The following is a 22,654-nucleotide window of genomic DNA, read 5'->3' on the forward strand; positions in this document are numbered from 1 at the left end:
TTTATTTTAAAGTTTATTATATCACATTATACAAGCATTAAACATGGCTTTATGTTGATGATTTTTTTTAAAGTGTGAAAACTTGACATTCTTCTCTATAGAATTTTTCTATTTACAAATAAACAATCTCTCTATATACTTCATATATATATTATATATATGGTAAATAATGTAACTCCCCTCAGAAAGATTTAAAATAAAAAAAACCTGATTTGTAAACATGGTTTCTGTCATAGTATTTGGTGGCTTGAATGCAGATGATGTTCTGTACCTAGATTTTTCTTTTGTCATAGTACCCAGGTTGTTCATTTACACTTTTTATTCTGAGATCTGTAAAACCAGCATGGGACAGAATGCAAAAAATATAGCAAACAGGCTGAAAAATAGTCCCAATATACAATTTTTTCCTTAGTTTTAAAAACTGGTGTGTAACTGCTCATGAAGTACATGCTGCTGTCAAGAGTGGTCTATGGAGATCAATCCTACACTGATTGCAAGATGATTTCACAGTAAATCCTCTAATGTGTGTGCTGTCCTGCTTGCTATGTAACGTGTCTGTGGCATGCAATGAGGTTGCATTTTTTTCTCATTCCCATGAAGGTAGTGCTCTTGTGGAGCTGGAATAAGTAAACAACATAGAGGATGGTCACCTGGAGGTTTAAGCAAAACCTATCATCAGATCAGGAAGGGAATGGCATAAATTAGTTATCTAGAGACCATTAAAATTCCATTTATTATTATTATTGTCCTATTATTTTTGTTTTCTTAATAAATAAAGAGGGCATCTTTCCTGAGTGTTCTGCTATACAGTTCTGAAGGACTCCAGGGAAATCTATTCAGCACACCAGCAGCAGAGAAACCTTGATGGGTTGACTGGTCAACCTAAAGTGACAGAAATGTACTCAGGGTCTGCCAGGGAGGTCAGAGCCCCTTGCAGCATCATACTAGTGTAAGCTTGGCAAGCAGCCAACCTATGATCTCATTTAGAGCAGAGTGGGACACAACTTCTAGCAGTGTATTGTCAGGAAAATTCATCATAATGTAGCTATGTTGAAAACTACTTTCAAAAGCAATTAATATCCATTGTGTTTCTGCTGCACTTTATTTGTTTCAGCACATTTTATTGAAGTGGTTCCTCTGGAGTGAAAGTCAGTTTATATTCTACTGGGTTTCAGTTGAGATCTTGGAAGTTACTAAGTTAACAAAGCTATATCTTACTGCAGGAGATTGCAAAGGTTCACACTCATATGGGTGACCACAATTTTATGCATGACTCGTCTTACTTTACTACTTAGCAAACAGTTTCTAAGCTCTTGTCATCTGTTGGTTTAGGTATAAAACAGAGGGTAAGCAAACCCAATTGTTCATGTGAATTTGGTCTGAATATGACTTTGCACAGCGATCCTGCCCAAAAGTCCCCAGACTGCCAGTGCAGTACAAAAGTGTAGATGGTGGATGGCAAATACTAACACATCTGGCATGTGTGTATTGGAGATCAACACTGCCTAATCCCTACACCCTATCTACAGAGACAGAAAAAATCCTACTTCACCACTGTCCAAGCAGGATGTGTCCGCAGCTGCTGTAAGCTGAAGCAAAGGTGAACAAGTTCACTTCCCCATTAGGCAGGAATACGCCCTACAACCACTAGCTGTGCTCCCCACTCCGTTTGGCACTGAGTCAACACAGAATGCACTAATCCTGAAGTTCTTTCAGTGCTTATGCTGCCTCATGGGACTTTCAGGCTTGGCCCAGGAGCAGCTGATAAAAGGGAGTTGCTATGTCATTTATCCGCTTCATGTAGGAAGGTGGTTCACTACTGGAGGAGGTTTCTTGCTACAAGGAAGAAAAGTGTAGGCAGGCAGTGGCTACAGAGAGGAGGGTACGCATATTTTCTTCCAACTCTCTCCTTCCTGAAGTCATATTACCTTTCATTAAAGCTTTCCCCCTTCATGGAAATAGCACAGTTCTCCCTTATAGTGGAAAGAAGACAATAGATCTAATTTGGTGATATGGTTCTTGGTGCAAGTGCTCCTGTTGTCTTGTGAAGCTTGAGGTATCCATCCATAGGGTCTTGCATTGTGTGGTCTGTCCAGAAGGGCAAATTCTAGTCCTTCTATCAAATTAATTCCAGAATAACTTGTAGAAACAACTGATGGAAGAGTTTTTGATTCATATTGCTCCATACAACACTTATGGAGTCTTCAGAGCTACAACTCCACAATTTTGGGTTAGTGGTCTGGGAAATTTTTAATTTCTTAATGCTAGGGAATTTCCTAAAGGATATAGACAGTAGCCTATTTTGCACAAGTTTAATTTGCAGCCTGTGTAGAATTGCTCTGCATAAAGGATTTCAAGCTATTTCATACTACAGTCTGTTGTTTTATTTTTTTCCCCTCCACCCCTTTATAGACAATGGAAGGATGAATGAAGAAAGTGTTACAAGTGTAGATATTTAGGATGATTGTGTTCTTTTGTTCTGATGACTTTGTTCATTTGTCTTCTTGTTTTTGTTTGTTTTACTTATGCAAATAGGTCTTTAAGACAGTCTGACTTCTAGATAAATACATCCTAATTCTTGACTAGAGCTCAGTGTGATCTTACAATACAAATACATGGGCAGTTTTGGGCAAGATGCCCTAACCTGATTTGATTCCTTCAGACACGAGACAGTCCTATAGGTGAAAAGGCACTGTTCAAATATTTAAAATATATTACCAACTTTGCACAGTATCATTTCCAAACAAACGACCCTACAGTTAAATACCTCTGGCCACATTTAGATGCTTAGCTATTCGTCAGCACTTCTGCATGCCTACATTTTTCAGCATTGTTAGACCAGTTGATCAGACTCATGATCATGCATCTCTTCCTAAATATTGTTGAGCAATGGAAATGGTCCACATGTGTGACCATAACTGGTGGCAAATGCAAACTAGCACAGTCCAGTCCACTGTGGAAGAGAGCAACACTGCCATGCACGTGCTGCAGGTGGTGGCCATACACACGGACAAGTACTGCCATGTTGCCAAGGCGCAGTCACTGATTATGAAGTAGCAACCTCATGAGAATGAGCCATAAGATCACCAAGTTCTCTAAAGCACTGTAAGATATATAACTGCTTTGAAGTTTAGGGCCTTGAATTTAAGTCAGGGCCTGGGAGCTTCCTGGAAAGAGTGCAGAGACGTAGCATTGGGCTGATGTGTTTACGTTCACATCAGCTCTGGAGAAGACTAAGCCTTGCAAAGATTTCTAATTTCAAAAGGCTTATGACAATATCCACCCTACTAAATAGGGGCCCACATGTGTTAAGTGCACACAACATTACTGACTATTCCTTTCAGTGCACTCTCCACAGTAGAAAACCAGGAATTCTTTATAAACGGGGTTCTTATCTTCTTTTAAGCACTTTCTTCCTCACCTGTCATGGCCACTCGTTGTGATAAGATTTTCCATTCTTTTTTCTTTCCTTCCGCTCTTTCTGCAGACGTTCTAGTTCAGCTTCATACATCATTTCCTGAATAAGATACTTTTCTCTCCTCATCCGATCTCTCAGATCTTTTGGAAGATCTGGAATTAAGTAGGAGATCAGGTGCTTTATGCAAAAGACAAGGTGCTGTGAAAACAAAAAAAGGAATGAAAAATCAAAAATCTTAGGAAGGAAACAAGTACTTTTCATGTCTTCTGAAAACCCTCTTTCCAATTTACAGAAAGATGCTGTGTTAAAACTAAACCCATTACTGATTTTGAATAAAACAAACCACGAGGGTTTTTTCCCCCACAAAAACTCCAACCAAAATCAGCTGGATATGGATCACAGCAAAGGTTATGAGCAGCTGAGTTCAAATAAGGCCTCAAAACTATTCTACAACCTGTGCGTTCAAGCCCCTGAGGTCATGATTTCCTGTAAGGTTGTTTGGACAGGGCCTGGTATTAGTATTGTTCTGCAGGAAGAGGAGGCTCAAATGATGTAACACTTTCCTGTTGCCTTAAAACACTTGGATCAGTATTGAAACTAATGTATTATCTATGCAAAACAAAAACAAAATATTTTTTCTTGTACTGTGTCTCTTATCCAAAGACATATTCCCATTTACTAAATACCACAAATAAGCACAAGGTAACTGATTGTTTGTCCCTCGTAATTTAGGCGTGCCACAGCAAAGCTTGAGTTTGATGAGGGAGGATTGCTGGAGTGTCCTTTTTTTGTTTGATCAAAGATGCTGCTTGGAGATTTACTCACTTCACTTGAGAGGAGGAGCAGAGAAACAGAAAAATCCTCCATCTCAGAAAGGACACACATTCTAGATTGGAGAAATAAAGGTATTTCTTCTTCTCCAAGCAGAACCCTTCCTTTGAAAGCCACTGAAAAGAGAATGTAAAATGTTTTCCCATGTATTCTTCCCTCACGAGAAATAAACTCACAACGGTTTAATTGTTGGGGGGTTTTGACAAACCTATAAAGAGAAAAAAACCTTCTTCTGTCAGTTTAGCCTGGACAGATAATTCCTTTTGCAGTGATAGGAAATACTTTTGTTTGTTTTTGAAGAAGGTCAAGATAACCAAAATAACCACACCCACAGTGCCAAAGAGGGGGCTGAGCCTAGGCAGTTATTTAGTTTACGGAAAAAAACCTACCTTGAATCACTTATCTTTCAGCGGAACCTTTTATTGTAAGCACTGTAGCAATCACAAGACACTAATTAGTGTTTTCTGCAAAGACAGTATTAGTTTCTGCTGCTATTACCTTTTTGATTTCATAGATACAGTTAAGGAAATAGTTTGCAGTGCCAATAGAGTGACTCATGTTGAGAGAGGCAGATATGAGCCAGCCTACAGCTTTGGGTGGGACAAAGCAAAGTCAAATCTGTTGTGCACGTATTGGGCAGACACAAAAAGTTATTCCACAGTAGGTTGCAAATTTGACTGGGCACCAGTACTTGAGCAAGGCTGATTTTTCTTGCCTCACTTATCTTTGGTCTTATGCTGTCCTGCCTTTATCTCAAGTGTGCATCAAGAAGCCAGCTCTCTTCAATCTTAAAAATGCTTAGGCTGACCTGCCAAGACCATTCTTTTAGTCCTTTTTACAGATGGATGCCGTGGCTTTCAGTACTGACAACTCAAGAAACTAGAAGAGATTAAACCCAGCACGCCTCTATCATACCTTTATTTCTTTCTTTCCCTTGATATTTCCCTGAGTGTGGAACAGATGATGGCAAAGATGACCTCCTTAGGACCAACTTCTAATGAATTACCCAGTGTAAAGGAAGAAGAGAGGCCAACCTATAGTGTCATATTCCTTCACTTGGGAAGGGCTGAAAGTCACAGTCATGGAGAATTTGCCACAGTCCCTGGGCTTCTGCTGAGGCACCAAGACACCTCTCTTCAAGAAATAATCTAGAAATGTTTCTCAACACATATACTTCTGTTGTGTTATCGAAAGAGGTGCTTTGTAAGCTCAGCTCAGAGTGAATTTACACAGTACTGTGAGTCAGAAATGCAGTATGTGCTCATGGACATTATGCTATATGCCAGTTTGGTGATTACAGCTTCCATACCTGTATTGAATGTCCCATTGCTGTGATATCAGAGCAGAGGATCAAGTAAAAAATTTTTTTAAATAAATTTTTTTGCCCCGTTTGGCTTCTTCACAGTGTAAAAGCCATTTCAAACTGCTTGTGCTGAAGAGACACTGATCCCTTGGATTCTAGGAGAGATATTCAGGCACTTGAAATTCAGGCCTTAAGAGCTGCATTTTGTTTTGTAAATTATCTTGTCCTATTTATCTACCTTCCTGGCTCTCTTTTTCAAAATCCGCCTGGGAATACCAGTCATGTGAAACTGGTATTATCTTCTCTGGTTTGTCTTAAAGATTTCTGAGATACTGATGGTAAATACTAATATTATGAATATAGCAAAACTATTGAATCCTTCTCATTGTCATAATCTGTGTGATGTCCATCATTCATGAGAAATTAAGAGCATTAAAAAAAAAAAAGAGAAAAAAAGCTAGATGTGTAAATACTGTAACTGAAACTATCTTTGTTTTTCAGTTGTTCAGATTTAATTTTTTCTTCTCATGTTCCTTCACCCCTTTGTCACAGACCAGTCAACGTATGGCTTCCCAGCATAGACAGGGTATGAGTGCCCGACCTCAAAAAGTAAATAAAAGCTTCATTTATTTCCCCCTCTTTGCAAGTCACTGCTACAGTTTTCAGTGTTACATTACCTTTTTTATTAGAACCTAAATACCTGTGAATGTTCAGAAAACAAATCTGAGAATACAAAGTACAATATAAGTAGCAGAAACTAAGACAAACAAATCAACAGCTGCCATCATAGATCTGCCCAATGGAAAAGCTTCAAAGGGAAATTAGTTTCATTCTGTTGCTTTTGTTTTGCCACCTGAATGGTCACTGACCTCAAATACAATAATGAAAGCCAACCGTGCTGCTAAGACATGCCAGAACTGCAGCGTGTAACCATAGGGCACGGGGGAATGAGGAGGGTCTCGGTAGTCTCTGTACCTGAAAGAGAACCATAGTATGGTAGTTAGCAAGCTCCTGCACTGCTGCCTGGGAGGAAGGCAAAATCAAAGCGCAGCATCTCTTCATCATTGCATTTTCTGCACCAAAAATGACCTCAGCTCAGATTGTGCAAGTTACTACAATACTGCTTGCTTTTAAGACTGGGCCTGTGCTAGTGTTTTATTTCAGATCAGGTGCATGCTTTTAAAGCAAGTGTCCTGATCACCTCCCCTTGCCATGCTTTGCTTCACCCCAATGGGTTTACTTTCAGCTGAAACCTAACAGTAAGAGGCACCCAGGAGTGTTCCAGCTGCTAATGGAAATTCGGTACAAAGGACCAAACCAGCACCTGTATGAAGCAAAACTGCTGAAGCAAATACAGAGGATGATGGGTGCTCAGCACTAGTAGTTTGGCCCTATAGCATCTCCCTTGGCAGCACACGTGCCTTGCAGGCATCTCCTCAGAACGTGGAGAAGGGTGGGATGCTCTGCTGTTTTGAGGGACACTTTATTCCCACTACAAGGCCATTTTAAAAACACAAATGTCCCCAGTTTTGCCAGCTTGATAGTGCTCCCAAAATCCATATAAAACTGCCTCATCGGCTCCAGCTGGCCCTTGGTCAATTAGTTGGCCATCCCTGGTGTAAAGTGTGACTCATCCTGACTTCCGTGGAGCCAGGACTGCATCTCTTGGTATATCAACAGGGCAAGGATTGTGTAAGAAAAGGACCTAGTGTCTTGTCTCACAGAATGTTACTTGGGAGACTTTAGGTCTCCTTAATGTAACTGTAGATATCTGTAGGGGAAGTTGAATCCAGGAAGACTCCAAAATTATATTTACAAATCATTAATCTGTTTAAGTCACACATTCTGGAGTCCATTTTTACTAACAGCTTGTTAATTCTAAAATACTCTTGCAGAGGGTTAATTTAAAAGTAATGTAAAAGTTTTTTCCTCCTTAATCTATTTCCTAGATGGGACAGAGAACCCGTTGTAAAAAATATTGAAAATACCACAGTAAGTAATAAAATCATTTAAGGTTGATCACTAAGCTAGTTTTAAGAAACTAAAAAAAAGGAAATGAATAAAAGAAATAAACAGTTACTGAATCTCTATGATAATCTGTATTTCTCCATGAAGTTTCACCTTCTTAGATTGCAGAGGGTGCTATACAAACTGAAATAAACTGTCTTGATATCTCAGTCAGCATCAAACTTCTCATAAATTGCAGTATCTCTAGTGCAAGTTCTTGAAACTGAGACGATCTTTCCTTATGCAAGCAGCACTCTAACTTCACAGTTTTGGAAGTTTTACAATATCCTAAGCATCTGTCTTGAAGTGCAATTAAAATGACTGATGTTTTAGGAGAATTCAGGTAGGTTAAGTAGCTGATAAACTCATCTAAGGAAATATATTAATTTGCTTTCAGGGATAGATATACATAACAATTCAGTGTCTCCCAAATGAACAGATTTATCTTTTAGAGATTTATCACACCAATTTTAATAGTGTTCTGTTTATGGAATATTGAGGAGACAATTTTTTTTTATTGGTTGGATTTCCATCATTCGCTTTAAGGAGCAGCAACCTCATGCTTGAAGAAAGGAATTGAGGGGAAGAGAATGATCAGAATTACAAAACATTATCAGATAGTGCTGCTGCAAATGATGTGGAACAGAATATTCTCACAGTGGTTCTGCTCCACAGAAAATATTATCTATGGATTCAACATTTGAATGAGCTTTCTGCCAAATAAGTTGCAACAGTCTTAAATATCAGTTAGTTAAATGAAAGCATTAATGCCCCAACCTTCCTCCCATTTATTATGCTATAGCACACAAAATTCTTCTCATTCATAAAAATGTCACAATATTGCAAGTATCACTGATTTTTGATGTATCACACTTTTCTTGAATCACAGGGTATCTTTTGATCATTAGGCTCTCATGAAAGGATATTTTAACTCTTCACAGTGAAAAATACTGGGACTAAGTGTATCTGCAACTACCAGGACTCATGCTTGAAATTCAATATCGCAATTAAAAATTGGTAGCTGTATTTATTGTTTGGTGTTCTGGGCTGGGACTCCATTTAAAACCTTTATGTACATCTTTGGGTTTTTTGGCCATTAAAATCACTCAGGTGCAAATCTGCCATTACAGACTTCTCTCAGATTGCTATTTCTCCAGTCTATTGGCTGAGGACAAAGACATGCAGATGATTAACTGCTCATTTTATTTTGATTCAAACCACAAATATATGATTACTACTAATAATTACACCTGCAAGCACTGACAAAACCGCATTAATCATTCAACAGTTAGGAAATGCAGGATTTGAGGTTTCACAAATGTATCTTAGGACAGACTCTGTTTATGTCTGGCAGACCTGTGAAATAACTGTGTCACCACTGCTGCGCAACCTTAACTTCCTTTTGCATGTCCTATGATATAATCTCATCACGATTTCATCTCACTGATACCTAAGTAATCAGGTACCTATTACTGGCCTTTTGATACCATGAGGATTTTACATGAGGATTGTGTCCAATTCAAGCTATGGCTAAAAATCCTGCATTAGGAACATCCTCCAGATACCAGCTTTTCAGCGTCTCCTTTTTCTGAGGTAGGAATCATGCAGTTAACAGCCAAGAAGTACCAAGAAGAGCATATCCCTGAGCAGGACAGTTAATCCTTTCTGTTACTGTTTTTTAAGTTCTGAAAATTAGTTCCAACCCTGGATTTATCATGATGCATCTCCCTTGCAATGTCTTAAAGCGAGGAAGTATGTTGATCAGATACTTACCTGCAATATTTTAATGGTGAACCAGAGAATTCGCTTCCATTTGATGTTGGCTCCGAACGGTTTTCAAAGTCAGACACCAAAAATACCGATAAACTGGCATTAACATAGCCAACCATACACCTAGAGGGGACAAAATGCTGCTGTCAGGACACAGCAAGGTTTTTCCATTAACTGTTTTACCCAGGAGGATGTCCTCTAAGTTTCATAAAATCCAAAGCACAATGTGATGCTTATTAATATTTGAAAGAGATGTTGAGGTAATATAAAAGAAATGCTCAAGTAGGTCAGATGGACAATAAAAGGGAAGAAATAGTACATTTCTGTGGGAGAAGAAATGGTGAAGATTGGGACTGGTTACTTTTGAAAAGGCACCTAAATGATGACACAATAGGGGCAGAGAAAATAATGAGTAGCATTAGGAAGATAATCAAAATATTCCCACTGTTACACTCATGGTACTAGTACAATGAGACATTAAGTAAGCTGGAAAGGTAATACACTTAAACCAGCTTTTTAGAAAATGTGATGGTGGCTGAGAACTGTGAGGGCCAGGCAGAGTTTAGAGAACATTGAGTAGAAGAAGGTAAGTCCCTGATGAAGGCCTGTGGGCATCACTAGAAGGCTCAGGTTTGGTGTTAGTAAAGGTGAGGACAGATGCAGCAAGTGTACTGTGGTGTTCACGCTGCACTGCCCAAGCACATGTAAGTGTAGGCACACTGCTCAGCTTGGTGCAGAGTATAATACACAGTAACGGTTGGGGTTTTTTTGTTTATTTGTTTTGGGGGTTTGTTTATTTTTTAAACTATGGACTCTACAGTCTTTGAGAAATTATATTCAAACACCATCTGGCTTTGTCTCAAAATCTCCATACTGATTGGATTTGGAACTTAATTTAATCACAGTATTTTTCTAGTATCACACTGTGTCATATGGATCTAATACCTACAGATGTTTTTTGAAAGAAAAAAGTACCTCTTACATTTAAGTGATTCAATAATAGATGGTCTTCACTTGTTGGTTTGAGAAAATTCATTATTCCTGTGGATTTTTGAATAGCTTCCTGATCCTGTAACAGTGCTTGCTAATAACAATATTCAGAATGCTGACCCAGATTGGCTCTTTCAAAGGATTACTACCTGATGGTTTCATGTAGGAATTCACTCAGAAAAGCAGGAGTGTGAAAACACTGTACAAGAGGTTTGTGGAAAGGTGATAAGAGCTTCTTCTGTGAACCAAGCTACTTATCCTATGCAGAACTAGTTTCAAAGCCACTGAGTCATATTTGAGTCTTAAAAAAGAAATATTTACATTTTTTTCAAGAACGATGGTCCTGAGCAAATCAGTAGTAAGGAAAGCTGCTTACAGTGCCGCAATATCCTACAGATCTTCATAATGGCACAAGCAGAGGCACATGCTTAGGAACAACTGGCACAAGACCATTTTACCCCCGAAGGGACTTTAACTCTTTGTGAAAGTAAATGGAACATTTTCTGTGGCACCACCTAAAATGCCAAACTCCTTGCAGGACAACAAGTCAGCAGAGCTGCTAATCAAGAGCTGCCACACCAGATGCCCTTTTTCTGTCAGTATGATTAAATGTATTGACAACCAAAAGACGTCAAAAAAGCAGCAACACAAGAACTCGCTTTCTATAGCAGGAAATAAAAAAAATCAATCTGCCATATGCCCAGTAGCAGAATGTAAGCTCTCTGTTACTGTCTGCTGTTTAACCTGGGTTTCTTTAAACAGTAGGGTCCCTGCTAATGTCACTGCTAAATCATTTGCAAACTGTGCCTATTTGTGTTTGGTTGAAGTCAATGACCTTCCCTGAGTCAAACAACCTAGATTTCACAAGTTGCCAGGCAGCAACTATCTCATACTTGCTGGTAGTGTGCACATCCTAATATAATCTCAGTGTTTAGCAACACTGAAAGAAAATCCACTTAGGCAGCAGGGATTCAGTTCACAAATATCTTCTGAAAAATTTAATCTAAGGACTATAGTTTTAGAAGAAAAACAAATTACTTTTCTCAGTAAGTATATCTTGATGTTTTGGTTGGGAATTGCTTCCTCTTGCTAGACACTACTGTTTTGAGTAATACATGCTGAATACTACATCAAGAAAAAAACCCCAGTGTATAAGTTTAAAATGCTCAACAAATCCTTAACTGATAAGTATCAGCATTGCTTCAGAATGAAAAGAAGATTATATCCATGTACACCAGCTGGGAAGTACAGCTTTGGCAGCATACTGTCACACACACTAAATCCCTGAAATAGCTCTGCCATGTTTGCCTTGAATTAACATCATAAATCACAGTCACAAAGCAACCTATTCTGTGAATATGCAAAGCTTTGATATCTATGGCTGATATCTGTTACTTGAGCAAAACCAATAAATCTACATTAGTGGAATCAGAACATACGTAGGCAGTACTGCTGCATCCATTCAAGTAGTAAGTGATTTTCATGAACATCTCTTTTTCCCCCTAAAAAAGCTTACTTTTGTCCAGCTTCTCCTTGGCCAGCACAAGGTCCATATTTGTAAGCATAAACAAGGCGAGGGATGAAATCCGATGTCACTGCTATAACAAATGCATTTGTGATAACAGAAAGAATTCCAATGCCTTCTAGGATCCCATACCAGATTCCTGTTCAACAAGGAGAGTATGTTAGCTCCTGGGAAAACAAGAACCATAATGCCTGAGGTACTGCATGATCTGAAGTAGTTGTCCCCGCCACACAAGATGTTTTTATGTAGTTTCTATACAAGAGTCACTGAGTAAAAATAATGTTTCTTAATGAACAGCAGGACCTCAGTGAATCAGTCTTCTGTTCCCACTGGGTGGAAATTTTGTTTATCCTGAAAAGAATCTCAAGGAGGCTGCAAAAATGCTCACAGAGGTCTTGGCTTACAAAGACACAACCACGTGGGCAGTTTTCCCTGCTTATGATGATGGTTACGCAGCCTTTGAGGTGGGTCTGCCAGGGTAGCCATAAATACGTGCAGTCCATCATCTTCCTGTAGTAGGGGCCTTGTGTGGAATTTGTGCATGGAACTCTTAGGTCAAGGTGTACCTATCAGCATTGAAATCTTCATGGCATACTAATGCTACACAGTGGCACAGAGTCTAGGCATCACCTGGATTTTTTGGCCCATCCTCAACTGCCTGACAGATCTTATGATACAGGTACACAGCAACTCTGGTCGTGAGGATCATCAGTGTGAACCATACCAAAGGAAGCTTAGACATATCCATTCGTTTAATGAGGCATCAAACTGTTCCTGAAAACTTTGCTGAATAAGGGGCAAATGCAACTTATTTTGAGAAATCACACCTGAATTGACCTGAAAAAAAAATTGTTTTTCTGTGATTTTATTATTTACATTACATAACTGTTTTTTCAGGAATTATGTCTGCAGTGTATGCTGTGCACTGGGTGTTGTCCAGGCTTGTGCCAAACTTCATAGATTCACACTGTTGATATTCAAAGCTTTAATCAGGCACAGAGTTTAGGTACATGGTGGACCATTCTGAGAGCAGAAAGTCTGGGCTTCTGCTATTTCATGGTGTGGGCTACTGATTTTTGCAATGCAGATGGGCAGTGAGGTATCCTATTTACCTTTCCAAAAACACCAGGGATTCAGTGTTAGGCAGATGACTTTGTTTTAGAGTTCTTCCTAAAGGTGTTCTTCTTCTGCACAGTGCAAGGACAGAAGAGATTTATAGTCAAAATAAGTTTGGTGAGCCCTTGCAGTAGTGTGTGGCTGGATGACCACAAAGTTATGTGAATCCTGTGTTTAGCAATGTGGGCATGACTCACTGAGAGCAAGTAGTCTGTTGGGTTCTACACCCACCCTGTCTGACCCCCCAGGGACCTAGTGGGCATAGCCCCTGAGTCACAGGGGGGCTTGGTTTTGGCTAGGTACATATAAAAAACACAGGTCCTTACAGATAGGCAGCCATTTTTACTTGACTTTCATGTTTCATCTGGTCTGTCTGGTTATTATATTCAAACTGAGCATATGAATGTGTTCACCCAGTGTGTCTGCCACAACAGAAAACCTGCAGAGAACACTGATCACTTCATTAAAACACCTTGGCTGTTAAGTGCCCCCCAAAATCATTAAAAGACATTTTCCAATGTAGACTATTAATTGCATGAGTAGATTGGCATTAGATACTTGAAGTTTTTTGAGCAATCAAATGGTGCGTCATTAATAGCAAAGATTACTGAAAATACCTTAATCTGCTCTTATTTGTCAATGCTTAGTCTTAACACACACCTATAACAAACACACATACAAAGAGCTCACCTATATCTTTGGCTCTTGAAGCTAAAGGCCTTCTCCACTGGGTAACAAATTTGTAAGCATCAAGCCGAATTTCAATAATATTGTTAAGTAAGGCCAGAAGTGGTGCCAGTGGAAAAGCTGCCACAAAAATGGTTGTGAACCCAAACTGAAGAACTAGGGGAAAAAAGGAAATACCATAGTATAATTATTAAGATCTAATTCCAAGGTCTATGATACCAAATAGTGTATGCGAGCAAACATTATGTATAAGTATACAAACATTTCTTATTATATCATACTATACAATAGCCTTGTAACAGCTGTACAGCAAGTCTTTGCCGAAAGTTCAGAGGAAAGATGAAAAGAACAAATGCACATCTGACACTGGAATGGACAGCAACATCTAAATTCTGTAATTTGGAATGAAGTTCAGAGGTGGACACATTATGCTTCTAGAAAGGAACATTTTTACTCCAGCACCAACTAGGATCTCTCAATACTTGCAAAGATTGGGGGTGAATACATTCCTTTTGCTAGTTCGGATGGGAAGCAGTTTGAAATTTTGTGCAAGTTTCTAGAGGTAGGTTTTAGGATTGCCAGATTTCCCATTAATTTGAAAAGAACCGTGTGAGGGAGAAAATAAAAAAAAACGATCATGGCATATGGAGTTCAGTCACATAGGGCAAAAGTTCTTGGTTTTTAATATTTTTGAAGCAGTTATCCTTCTCTCTCCACCAGATAGAGCAATGTCTTTTGGCAGCAAGCTACTTTGTAAATGTGAGGTAGTAAATGAGGGAAGATTTCAAACATAAACAAGCATGCAGGTCTGTACCATGCAGTTTAAAATAAAAGCACAAGGGAACTTCCCTTAGTAAATAACAGCAAAGATCTTCAGAAATGTGAGCAGATGAAGAACTGGTCTGTGGTTTGGGAAAAAAAAAGCCAGAATGGGAAGTGTTTCATAGATGCGTTAGCAAACCAGCAGCAGTGTGCTTAGCTGCATTGGTTTGGTTTTACAAAATTCCTTCCTTTCCTCACCCGACTCGTGAGAATAAAAACCATTTTGCAGCCTATTTAGCTTCATATAGAGATAATTAAAAGAATATACCAGACAACATCATCAAAAAAGCAACAACACTAAAATCTAGTGAAAGACAACAAATGTTAGAGCCATACTCATTTCTAGGTATTCATCAAAGAGTCCATAAGCATTCATAGGTTGCAGATTATAGTCCTTTTCCCACTGTGGGAAGCTTGTTTTTCTCTGCGTGCCATACTCTTGTCGTAGTTTTCTCCTGGTCCACCAGTTTTGAATTAGCCTACATTTTAAAATAAAGAAACAAAGTAAAGAGTATTAGTGGCTATTTATCACAAAATTGGAAGAGGTTAAATGGGCACAACACATACTGCAAAATTCATTTCCCAATACACAGGAAAATAGAGCGCAAGTAATATATGTGGCTGATGACACAGCATAATAGGTATGAAAACAAATACAGATGATGGGCTGTAATCCAGACCTAGATGTTTTTAAAATGGTGATGGGATTTTGACATATTTTCGTTACTTGTTTACTTCTTTTTCTCTGCACAGAATAGCAAATCACTTCAGGGTCTGTTTACATGGCAGAATGCAATGCTGTGTGGAGATAGTCCAGCTCAGTAAATAAGAGTGCTAATGCTGCTTGATCCCTTTGTGTGTGCGACACAGTATTTCTGCACGGCTCTACAGAGTGCAGAGTAACAGTCTCTGGGCAATCCTGTAAGGGAAAAGGCAACCCTGAATGGTGTCTGCAGTGAAACATTCAGAGGAACAAAAGACAGAAAGAAGTGACAACACGTGGGGGCTGAGAGGTGGATGGCTGACATGAGAGCTACTTCCATCTCAAGAAATGGGGGAGCTGTACCAGCCATCAGGGGGAAGATATTGTTCCCAAAGAAATGCATATGGAAGGCCACTGTCAGAGGCACTGAGCCAGAAGAGAAACGAAGACTCACACCTGAAATAAACATCTTTGCTTCTCAAGGTCAGGGAGTTGCACTGGTTTGACCAGCAAAGGACTCTAGTATAGAGAGCAAAAAAACTCCAAACCACAATGACAGAGATTCCTCTGAAGTTGTGGTTGGCCACTTCATCTCAGTCAGTTAGAAGGTGATGGCTCACCCAAATAATTCAAACCTTTTTTTGACAATGCTTCACTTTTTACCTTCACAGTGACCTGGTCTGGTCTGTGAATGATAGGCAAATAGTCATTGTATTTGGATAAGGATTTGGACAATTGCTTGTTTTCTTAAAGCTTGGAGATTATTTTTCCATTTAGGCCATTTATCAGAGAGGTTATAACTATTCCTGTCTTCCTTAAAAAAGTGTAGGTGCAACTGAGTGCAGTTCAACTGAGTTCAGCTACAGACTATAGGGTTGCCTCTAAGTCCTCTGGCCATCCACATGGTGCTGGCTCCAATCATATTCTTAGCAGAAAGGATCATGTTTTTTTCACACAAAAAGGAAATGCACCTGCCTGCAGCATTTCAGGGCTAGAAGGTGGATTGAAGGGTCTGCAGAGTAAATACATCTCTCATCAAAGTAAGTTGAAGCATCTCACAATGTTGTGACTGTATGTTTTATGTTGTGATTCTTGTTGCGACTTTAAAGTGAAGAAATTCACTTCACCTGAAGCAGTTTAGTCCTATTAAATTGCTTTCTCTTAAACAATCTCCTCCTATCTCCATCAGTCACCTTCTTTAATTCCCTTCTGTGCTCTTTATTAAGTTTCAAAATTCCTATTAATAGAAAGAAGAAAGTTCTAATAAAAACTGACAAAAGAGACAGCGAGTGGAAGGAGAAGGATCAATACGGCTGTTGCTGTTCCCTCCTACCCACCTCAAGTAATTCCTGCAGCCCTAACAGCTGCAAAATACTGGAAAGTAGCACTAGGCCTGGGAACAATGGAGAAATAGCAAGCATTGAGTACCTTGATTGTCAATTACTCTGTGCATTTAAATCATTTACTCCATTCTCATTACAGCCAGATGTGGCTGAGGCTTTTCATTACAGTACCGAGGCTGCCTGAAGTCGCTTCAGCAAAATGTTTCTGCAGGTCAGGGACCAAACTCGACACTAGCTCTGCAGTGGGTCCTTCAGCAGAGCAAATCCCCCTGAACTTTGGAAGGGCAAACTTTCTGACAATGTCATCTCTCTCTTACATTTTTGCATGTTAATTTTCCCTGGTGACCTGCCGTACAGTCTCTAACGTCTACTACACTAATCATATTAAACCTATATTAATCATATTAAACATGCTCATTAAATACTAATCAATAAGAAATGAACCAATAGGAAATGAATAATTGTCAACCTTTTTGGCTGGGGCACAGCTTCATAATACCCTGAAGATCACCAGGGAACTTGTCTACATACCAGTCAGTACACTTTTCTATCTCTGGGAGTGTATATGCCAGCAGTGCATTTTTTCCAGCTCATACCTGCTCTTTCAGGCATCTTTTATCACCTAGCAAGGAGAAATCCAATTTAAAACTTACTGGCATAGCTAAGAAGTGATACATGTAATATTTCCTGTGAAAGCAATACAGTGAACCCACAGTTATTTTTAAGGAGTTTTAAAGCACAGAATAAAATTTAATGAAATCAAGTACTTCCCATATATTATTTATTTGTTAATATTTATATTACACTTTCACTTTTGCAGACTATGTCCAATGTGGAAAAAAGCCCTAAACATCATCTCCACGTGTCCGTAATTTTGTGTCCCTGGGGGAATTTTCTATTGTAATGACTACTGTAACTTGTTTTTATTAACTGGTCATTAGGAAAGCATAAACTTAGTATTCTGTGACCTATAGAAGCATAGATATTATATTTACTTACGGATAGCCAAGTTCCATGAAATTATTCCATGTCTGCTTTAACACCATTATAATACCCATTTGCATACAGAGATCAATAAGGCATCCACTAGGGTGGCACTACAAGGACAAAAAAAGAGAAAGAAAATGTTAAACAGAAATTACATCAAGTTTTAAAGCATTTTTTAAAGACTAGAAACAGATATTAGATCATTTACTAAAATGAATTTAAATGTAATTATCTTTTTTTTTTTAAATATAAACTTATGGGAACATATGATGCTATCATACTGTCAGCCTTTTAAGACTATCATCTAATTCTCTGCAGAAGTTGGAGTCAGCTGAAATCAATGCAGTTTTCACATTAGTGCTTCTAATGTGCTGTGCAACTGTGAGTAGGTCAGTAGCAAAGGCCAATTTTCTCCATTGATTTCAATAGTTTTTGGGGTGGATGACTGTGCATCAAGTCAAAGAATGAAAATTCCTCCTGCCTCACAGGCAAAGAGTTTATGCCTTAAGGATAGATCTAATACTGTTGAGTACTATTTAATGTCTATGGTTGAGAGGACCATGCAAAGCTATTCTCTTCCTGAAGAATTAAAAGTCTCTTAACTGTTGAACAACAGGTCTTAGTATTTCTTGCTGAGTGCTTTCTTGCTTTAACAGTGGCTCCAGACCTTAAAGTTGTGGTGCTGCTTTTGGGAGAGATGTTCAGCTAGTACAAATTCAGGTAATTTTTCATCTAGTACTGGAAAAAACAGAAAAGGACCAAAAACTTTCTGCCCTCAAACAGTTCTTTGCACAATTGACTTTTCAGGTCCTAAGAGTGGAGTTTAAGCTGTATTTTTAAATCCTGGGTATTATAGATAAATTAAACAGATCACTTTCATAGAACTGGAATTACTTCTCATTAATTTTCAGAGAGAAAAATTAGTTCTGACCTGTAATAAAATGAGAAATTAATTTCTTATACATACTGCATTATCCAGTGCTCAGAACCTGGGTCCCTGCTGATGTTTATCTATAACCCTATATAACAGGGTGGCAGATTATTATTATTTTTTTAATTAACTTCTCTGTCACTATTATTAAATCATCATCCTTCTGTTTTTAGGAATCAGTCACATGAGCCAATATAACCCAAGAGAGGTAGATGCAGTGTTAACAAAGCAGCACTAATCTTACAACTGTAGTATCACAAAATACATAAACTGTGGTCTGATTATGTTCACAGGCTCTACTACACTATATCGTGTCACTACATGTCTTGGACTTGGCTTCATTCAACAGGTGAAGAGAGGACTATTGGAGGGATATCTGGACATGATTTTCTAAAGCATGTTTCTAATAAGATCTAGTACAGATATAGTCGATAAAGTCAAGACCTTTTTTTTTTTATTAGACATTTCTTTTATTATTAGACTTTTTTCTCTTTGTAAAAAGTAAAGTAGGGAGTACTAATAGTAGCTTCCATCAGCAACTGACCCAACCTATAACACCTCACAGTTGCACTTCCCTCACTTTTCCTCCCATCTCTGCTCCTGCAGAGAGATGAGGTTCTTTCCATATTCTCTGGTCCCTCTGTGTGTTGAATCAGCCCAGTAACTCATCAGAAAACCAATTTGTCCAGAAAAGGGAAGTTTACTGCTTATACAAGGAACTGAATAGGCTCCTCACAGGGTTGGACAAGCCAGAGCCAATGCAGAGGAAGAGGAAGGAGCAAATTTCTGGGGGAGGACTCAGAGGAACAGCAGAACTGGCTTCTTTTGACAGCAGCAATCTTTAGGTCAGCTCAGCCCCATTCAGATTTTGGAGGGATGTTAAATGAATTTCTGTCTCTCCATTTATCAAGTATTATTTACTTGAATTAATAGAATTCACTAGTTCACAACTTCTTTTTTTTCCCTCTTTTTTTTTCCCTAATATTTGAATGGCCTCTATTAACCAAAATATTTACATATCCAGAAATGTTTGAAAGTTCATGTTGGCAGGCATTTTCCACTTATAATTTGTTATTTATTTGCAAAGTTGTTTCAATTATTCAGCTGTGAAGCAGAAAAGAAACCAGGGGATTTGAGTGTGCAAATAGCACTGGAAACTAAATGACTGATTCAGAAACTGCTGCTGTTCACCTCCAGTAACAGTCAAATGGTTTTTGAATTCTGAATGTGTTTGTCAAAACAAACAAAAAAAAAGAGATGGGTCCTTGAGTGACTTGCAAAGCCAAACTCCATATTCGTTTGATTTTATAGACATGGAACATAATGCCTGTAGCTCGCTTGGGAAGCTTTTTCTGTTGTTTTGGTTAAATTTCATGTGCATTTTATGTGTCTAGATTTTTAACTTGTTATTTTATTATTTTAGCTCCTTGATCAGCAAGGTTAGATAAATCAAGAAGAAAAGATTTTTTTAGAAGCAAAAAGTTGTCAGATTAATATCTGACTTCAATTCATTCCAAGGGTGAAAAATTTCCAATGTAAATTGTGAGTAATTTTTAAACCATATGATACCACTATTCAAATGTGAAGCAAATACTAAAACCGCTAGCACTGAAAAGGGAATATATATATATCAATATGCAGATGTTTTTGTAGCAGATGGTAATGTCAATAGTGTGGAGTTAGACAGCAGCTGAAAATCCAATAACACACTCACAAATGCCTAGACAGAGTAATGTGTCTGCCTCTGCTTGCATTCATGGGATTCGTGGGCAGCAGATAAATCAGTGTGCAGTTACTGAACACTCACCTCTTCCAGCCTCCACCGGTTTATCAGCCTTAAGTAGGCACCAGGGTGTCCTGTAAATCTTTAACACAGGAATATATATCAACTCTGTTGTGTAAGCAGTCTGTTCACAGTAGTACAAGAAAGCTCACACTGTTATTTTAATCTGATGTTATCTTAGCATACCTGATATAACTTTAAAAGATGTTGAGCTGCAAAATGTATCAGAGAGTCCTGGAATAATCTCCATGAAGGACCGAGTATATTTTTACTTCCAGTTTTATTTTGATATCAAATACTCTGATGTTGGATATTGAACATATGCAGAGCGGACAGAAAATCTAACTGAAACTGTTCATGTCAGTTTGGAAAATGGCTCTCAACTGCCAGTCCACTTCCTTACACTATAATATGGGCTGTGATATCTCTCTTTCTGTGAAATCAGTGAAAATTTTAGTTTTCATTAAAAACCCCATAGTTTTATTACTATCCTTTCGTGTTTTCTCCCAAAATGACTCCCATATGCAAATGATCCATACTAATGGATTCTTCTAGTCAAACCTTCTCTGCTAAAAGGATCTTTCTTTTTAGGAGGCTGGCAGAAAGAGGTATACAAATTTTATATATATATAGATATAATATATACATATAAATATATATTATATTTTTATATGTAAAATATTCTGTGGGAAAAACCCCAACCAATAGCTCACAATTCACTCTTAACAGTCCAAATCATGTAATAGAAGCAGCAAAGTATTCAGGCTGTAGGACTAGATGACTGCTGTAGATCCTTTACAACTGAACTATCTACCCTATATTACCTTAGCCTAGCCTAGCCTAGCTTATCCTATCTTTCACTTGCCTGTACAAAATACACACATAAAGGCAGAATGAAATGATCTGCATATATAATATTGTGGGATGCATCTGTTCCCAACAGTAAAATTGTTGTTAGCATTTAGACCATGTGGTGATAGGAAATGAAAACTGGTTCTGTTTCTGGGCTTTTGAAAGGAAAATAAAACTGCAATCTGTTCTGCCTTGCTAATATAGAGTTTGCATTTTGAGATGTGTGATAATATGGTCCATTTTGTTTCATTACAGACAATTTTATTCCTTTTCTCTACTTCACTTTGCATATATGAGGGAGCAGACATCAATCCTACCTTCCAAGGAAGAATGCTATATAAAATGTAGAGCTGTTCAGATTGACAAACTGAAAAAGAAACATTTTCAGAGTGAAGCTGTTCTCCCACTCGGACTCAGTACGAGGCTGCTCTGTGAAGAAAATTATCAGAGTTTCAGAGGTCTAATCAGATTAACAATTTCCCTTGGCACAAGGGATGCACACGCGTATGAGAGCTGGCAATGTATTTGTAAATTAGCCTGCTGATTTCAAACTGTAAGATGACAGAAATTGTATCCAAAAGCAGCACTCGGCAAGTGAGCTTGTAGAGACTTAGAAATCTCTTCTGATATCTGGATATGTATATTCCCAGGAGACCATAAGAAACTGGTCAAAGTAATGTGTATAGTAAACATCTCTCCTCTATTTCAATGGTCTTTACAGGCTCAGCCTCCTCTCTTGTTTCCTTTTATGTATCCTACCATAATGACATTGCCAGAAAGCACTTTACTACAAGCTATTTAAGTGCCTTTTTCTTAGAGATGTCACACTGAACTGGAGAAAATCCTCCTTGTAATTCTGTTTCATGGGTTTGCCCACAGGTATCAGTTGAGTGCCACTGCATAACTTCCTTTCCTTGTCCTAGGGAACTCACCATAGAAAACTGAGAAAAAAATTAGTTTGCAGTGGATGGGCTAAGGCAAACAGGAAAGGGGAAGACATATTCTTCCCTTCAAGTAGGCCCTTAATCTCCATCTAAAGAGATATCAAGACAGAAGTCAACAAAACAACCTCTATGCCAACACACCAGTACCATGTCCTGGAATTACTTTCCAGTTGGCAGGAGCTTGTTATTAGCCAAGCATTGCTGTGAACAGGAGAAATCAGAGGAGAGGTGGAGGTGCTAATGGTGATTCTGAGTATCATAATCATAGCACTCATATACTACTTCCGAAGGAGGGTCCAGTCAGTACTGGAAGTACAGAAACAACAGTTCTCTTTACTTGGAGCTGCTCTCTAAACAGATGCCAGTCTGTGGGCAGGACAAGTTTGACTATAACAGGACTGCTGCAGCTGAAGATTTGCTCATATGCCCATCAGAGACAACGGTGATGCTCTGGAGGAGCATGGACATGAGTTCTGGAAAAGGTCATGAAAAAGGCTGAAGAAGGACATTCTGAATACAGTTTTCCTGCCAATTCCACTCTGAGTTTATTACATTGATAAAGATCATTCAAACCAAATCAGTTCCTTAGGCCATCAGAGTAAAAATCACAAAACAGTCTGAACATATCAGAACATCTTGACC

At 38.5% G+C, this 22,654-nt stretch overlaps 1 protein-coding gene across 5 annotated transcripts in view; it reads right to left on the reverse strand.

Annotated features, from left to right (window-relative positions):
* Positions 1-22,654, reverse strand: part of ANO4 (anoctamin 4) — a 109,255-nt gene continuing 86,601 nt past the window's right edge. For all 5 annotated transcript variants that reach the window (XM_029963605.1, XM_029963604.1, XM_018080770.2 and 2 more), the window contains 10 exons: positions 21,386-21,497; positions 20,241-20,298; positions 17,515-17,612; positions 14,806-14,948; positions 13,651-13,803; positions 11,836-11,983; positions 9,333-9,452; positions 6,422-6,527; positions 3,422-3,616; positions 1-617 (listed from right to left, as the gene is read on the reverse strand). In XM_029963605.1, the coding sequence (XP_029819465.1) occupies positions 3,425-3,616; positions 6,422-6,527; positions 9,333-9,452; positions 11,836-11,983; positions 13,651-13,803; positions 14,806-14,948; positions 17,515-17,612; positions 20,241-20,298; positions 21,386-21,497 (1,130 nt within the window). In that variant the 3' untranslated portion in view covers positions 1-617; positions 3,422-3,424. The remainder of the gene's footprint in view (positions 618-3,421; positions 3,617-6,421; positions 6,528-9,332; positions 9,453-11,835; positions 11,984-13,650; positions 13,804-14,805; positions 14,949-17,514; positions 17,613-20,240; positions 20,299-21,385; positions 21,498-22,654) is intronic.

Source organism: Manacus vitellinus, unplaced genomic scaffold (assembly GCF_001715985.3).
Source record: "Manacus vitellinus isolate BGI_N305 unplaced genomic scaffold, ASM171598v3 scaffold_5_pilon, whole genome shotgun sequence".
NCBI classification, from domain to species: Eukaryota; Metazoa; Chordata; class Aves; order Passeriformes; family Pipridae; genus Manacus; species Manacus vitellinus.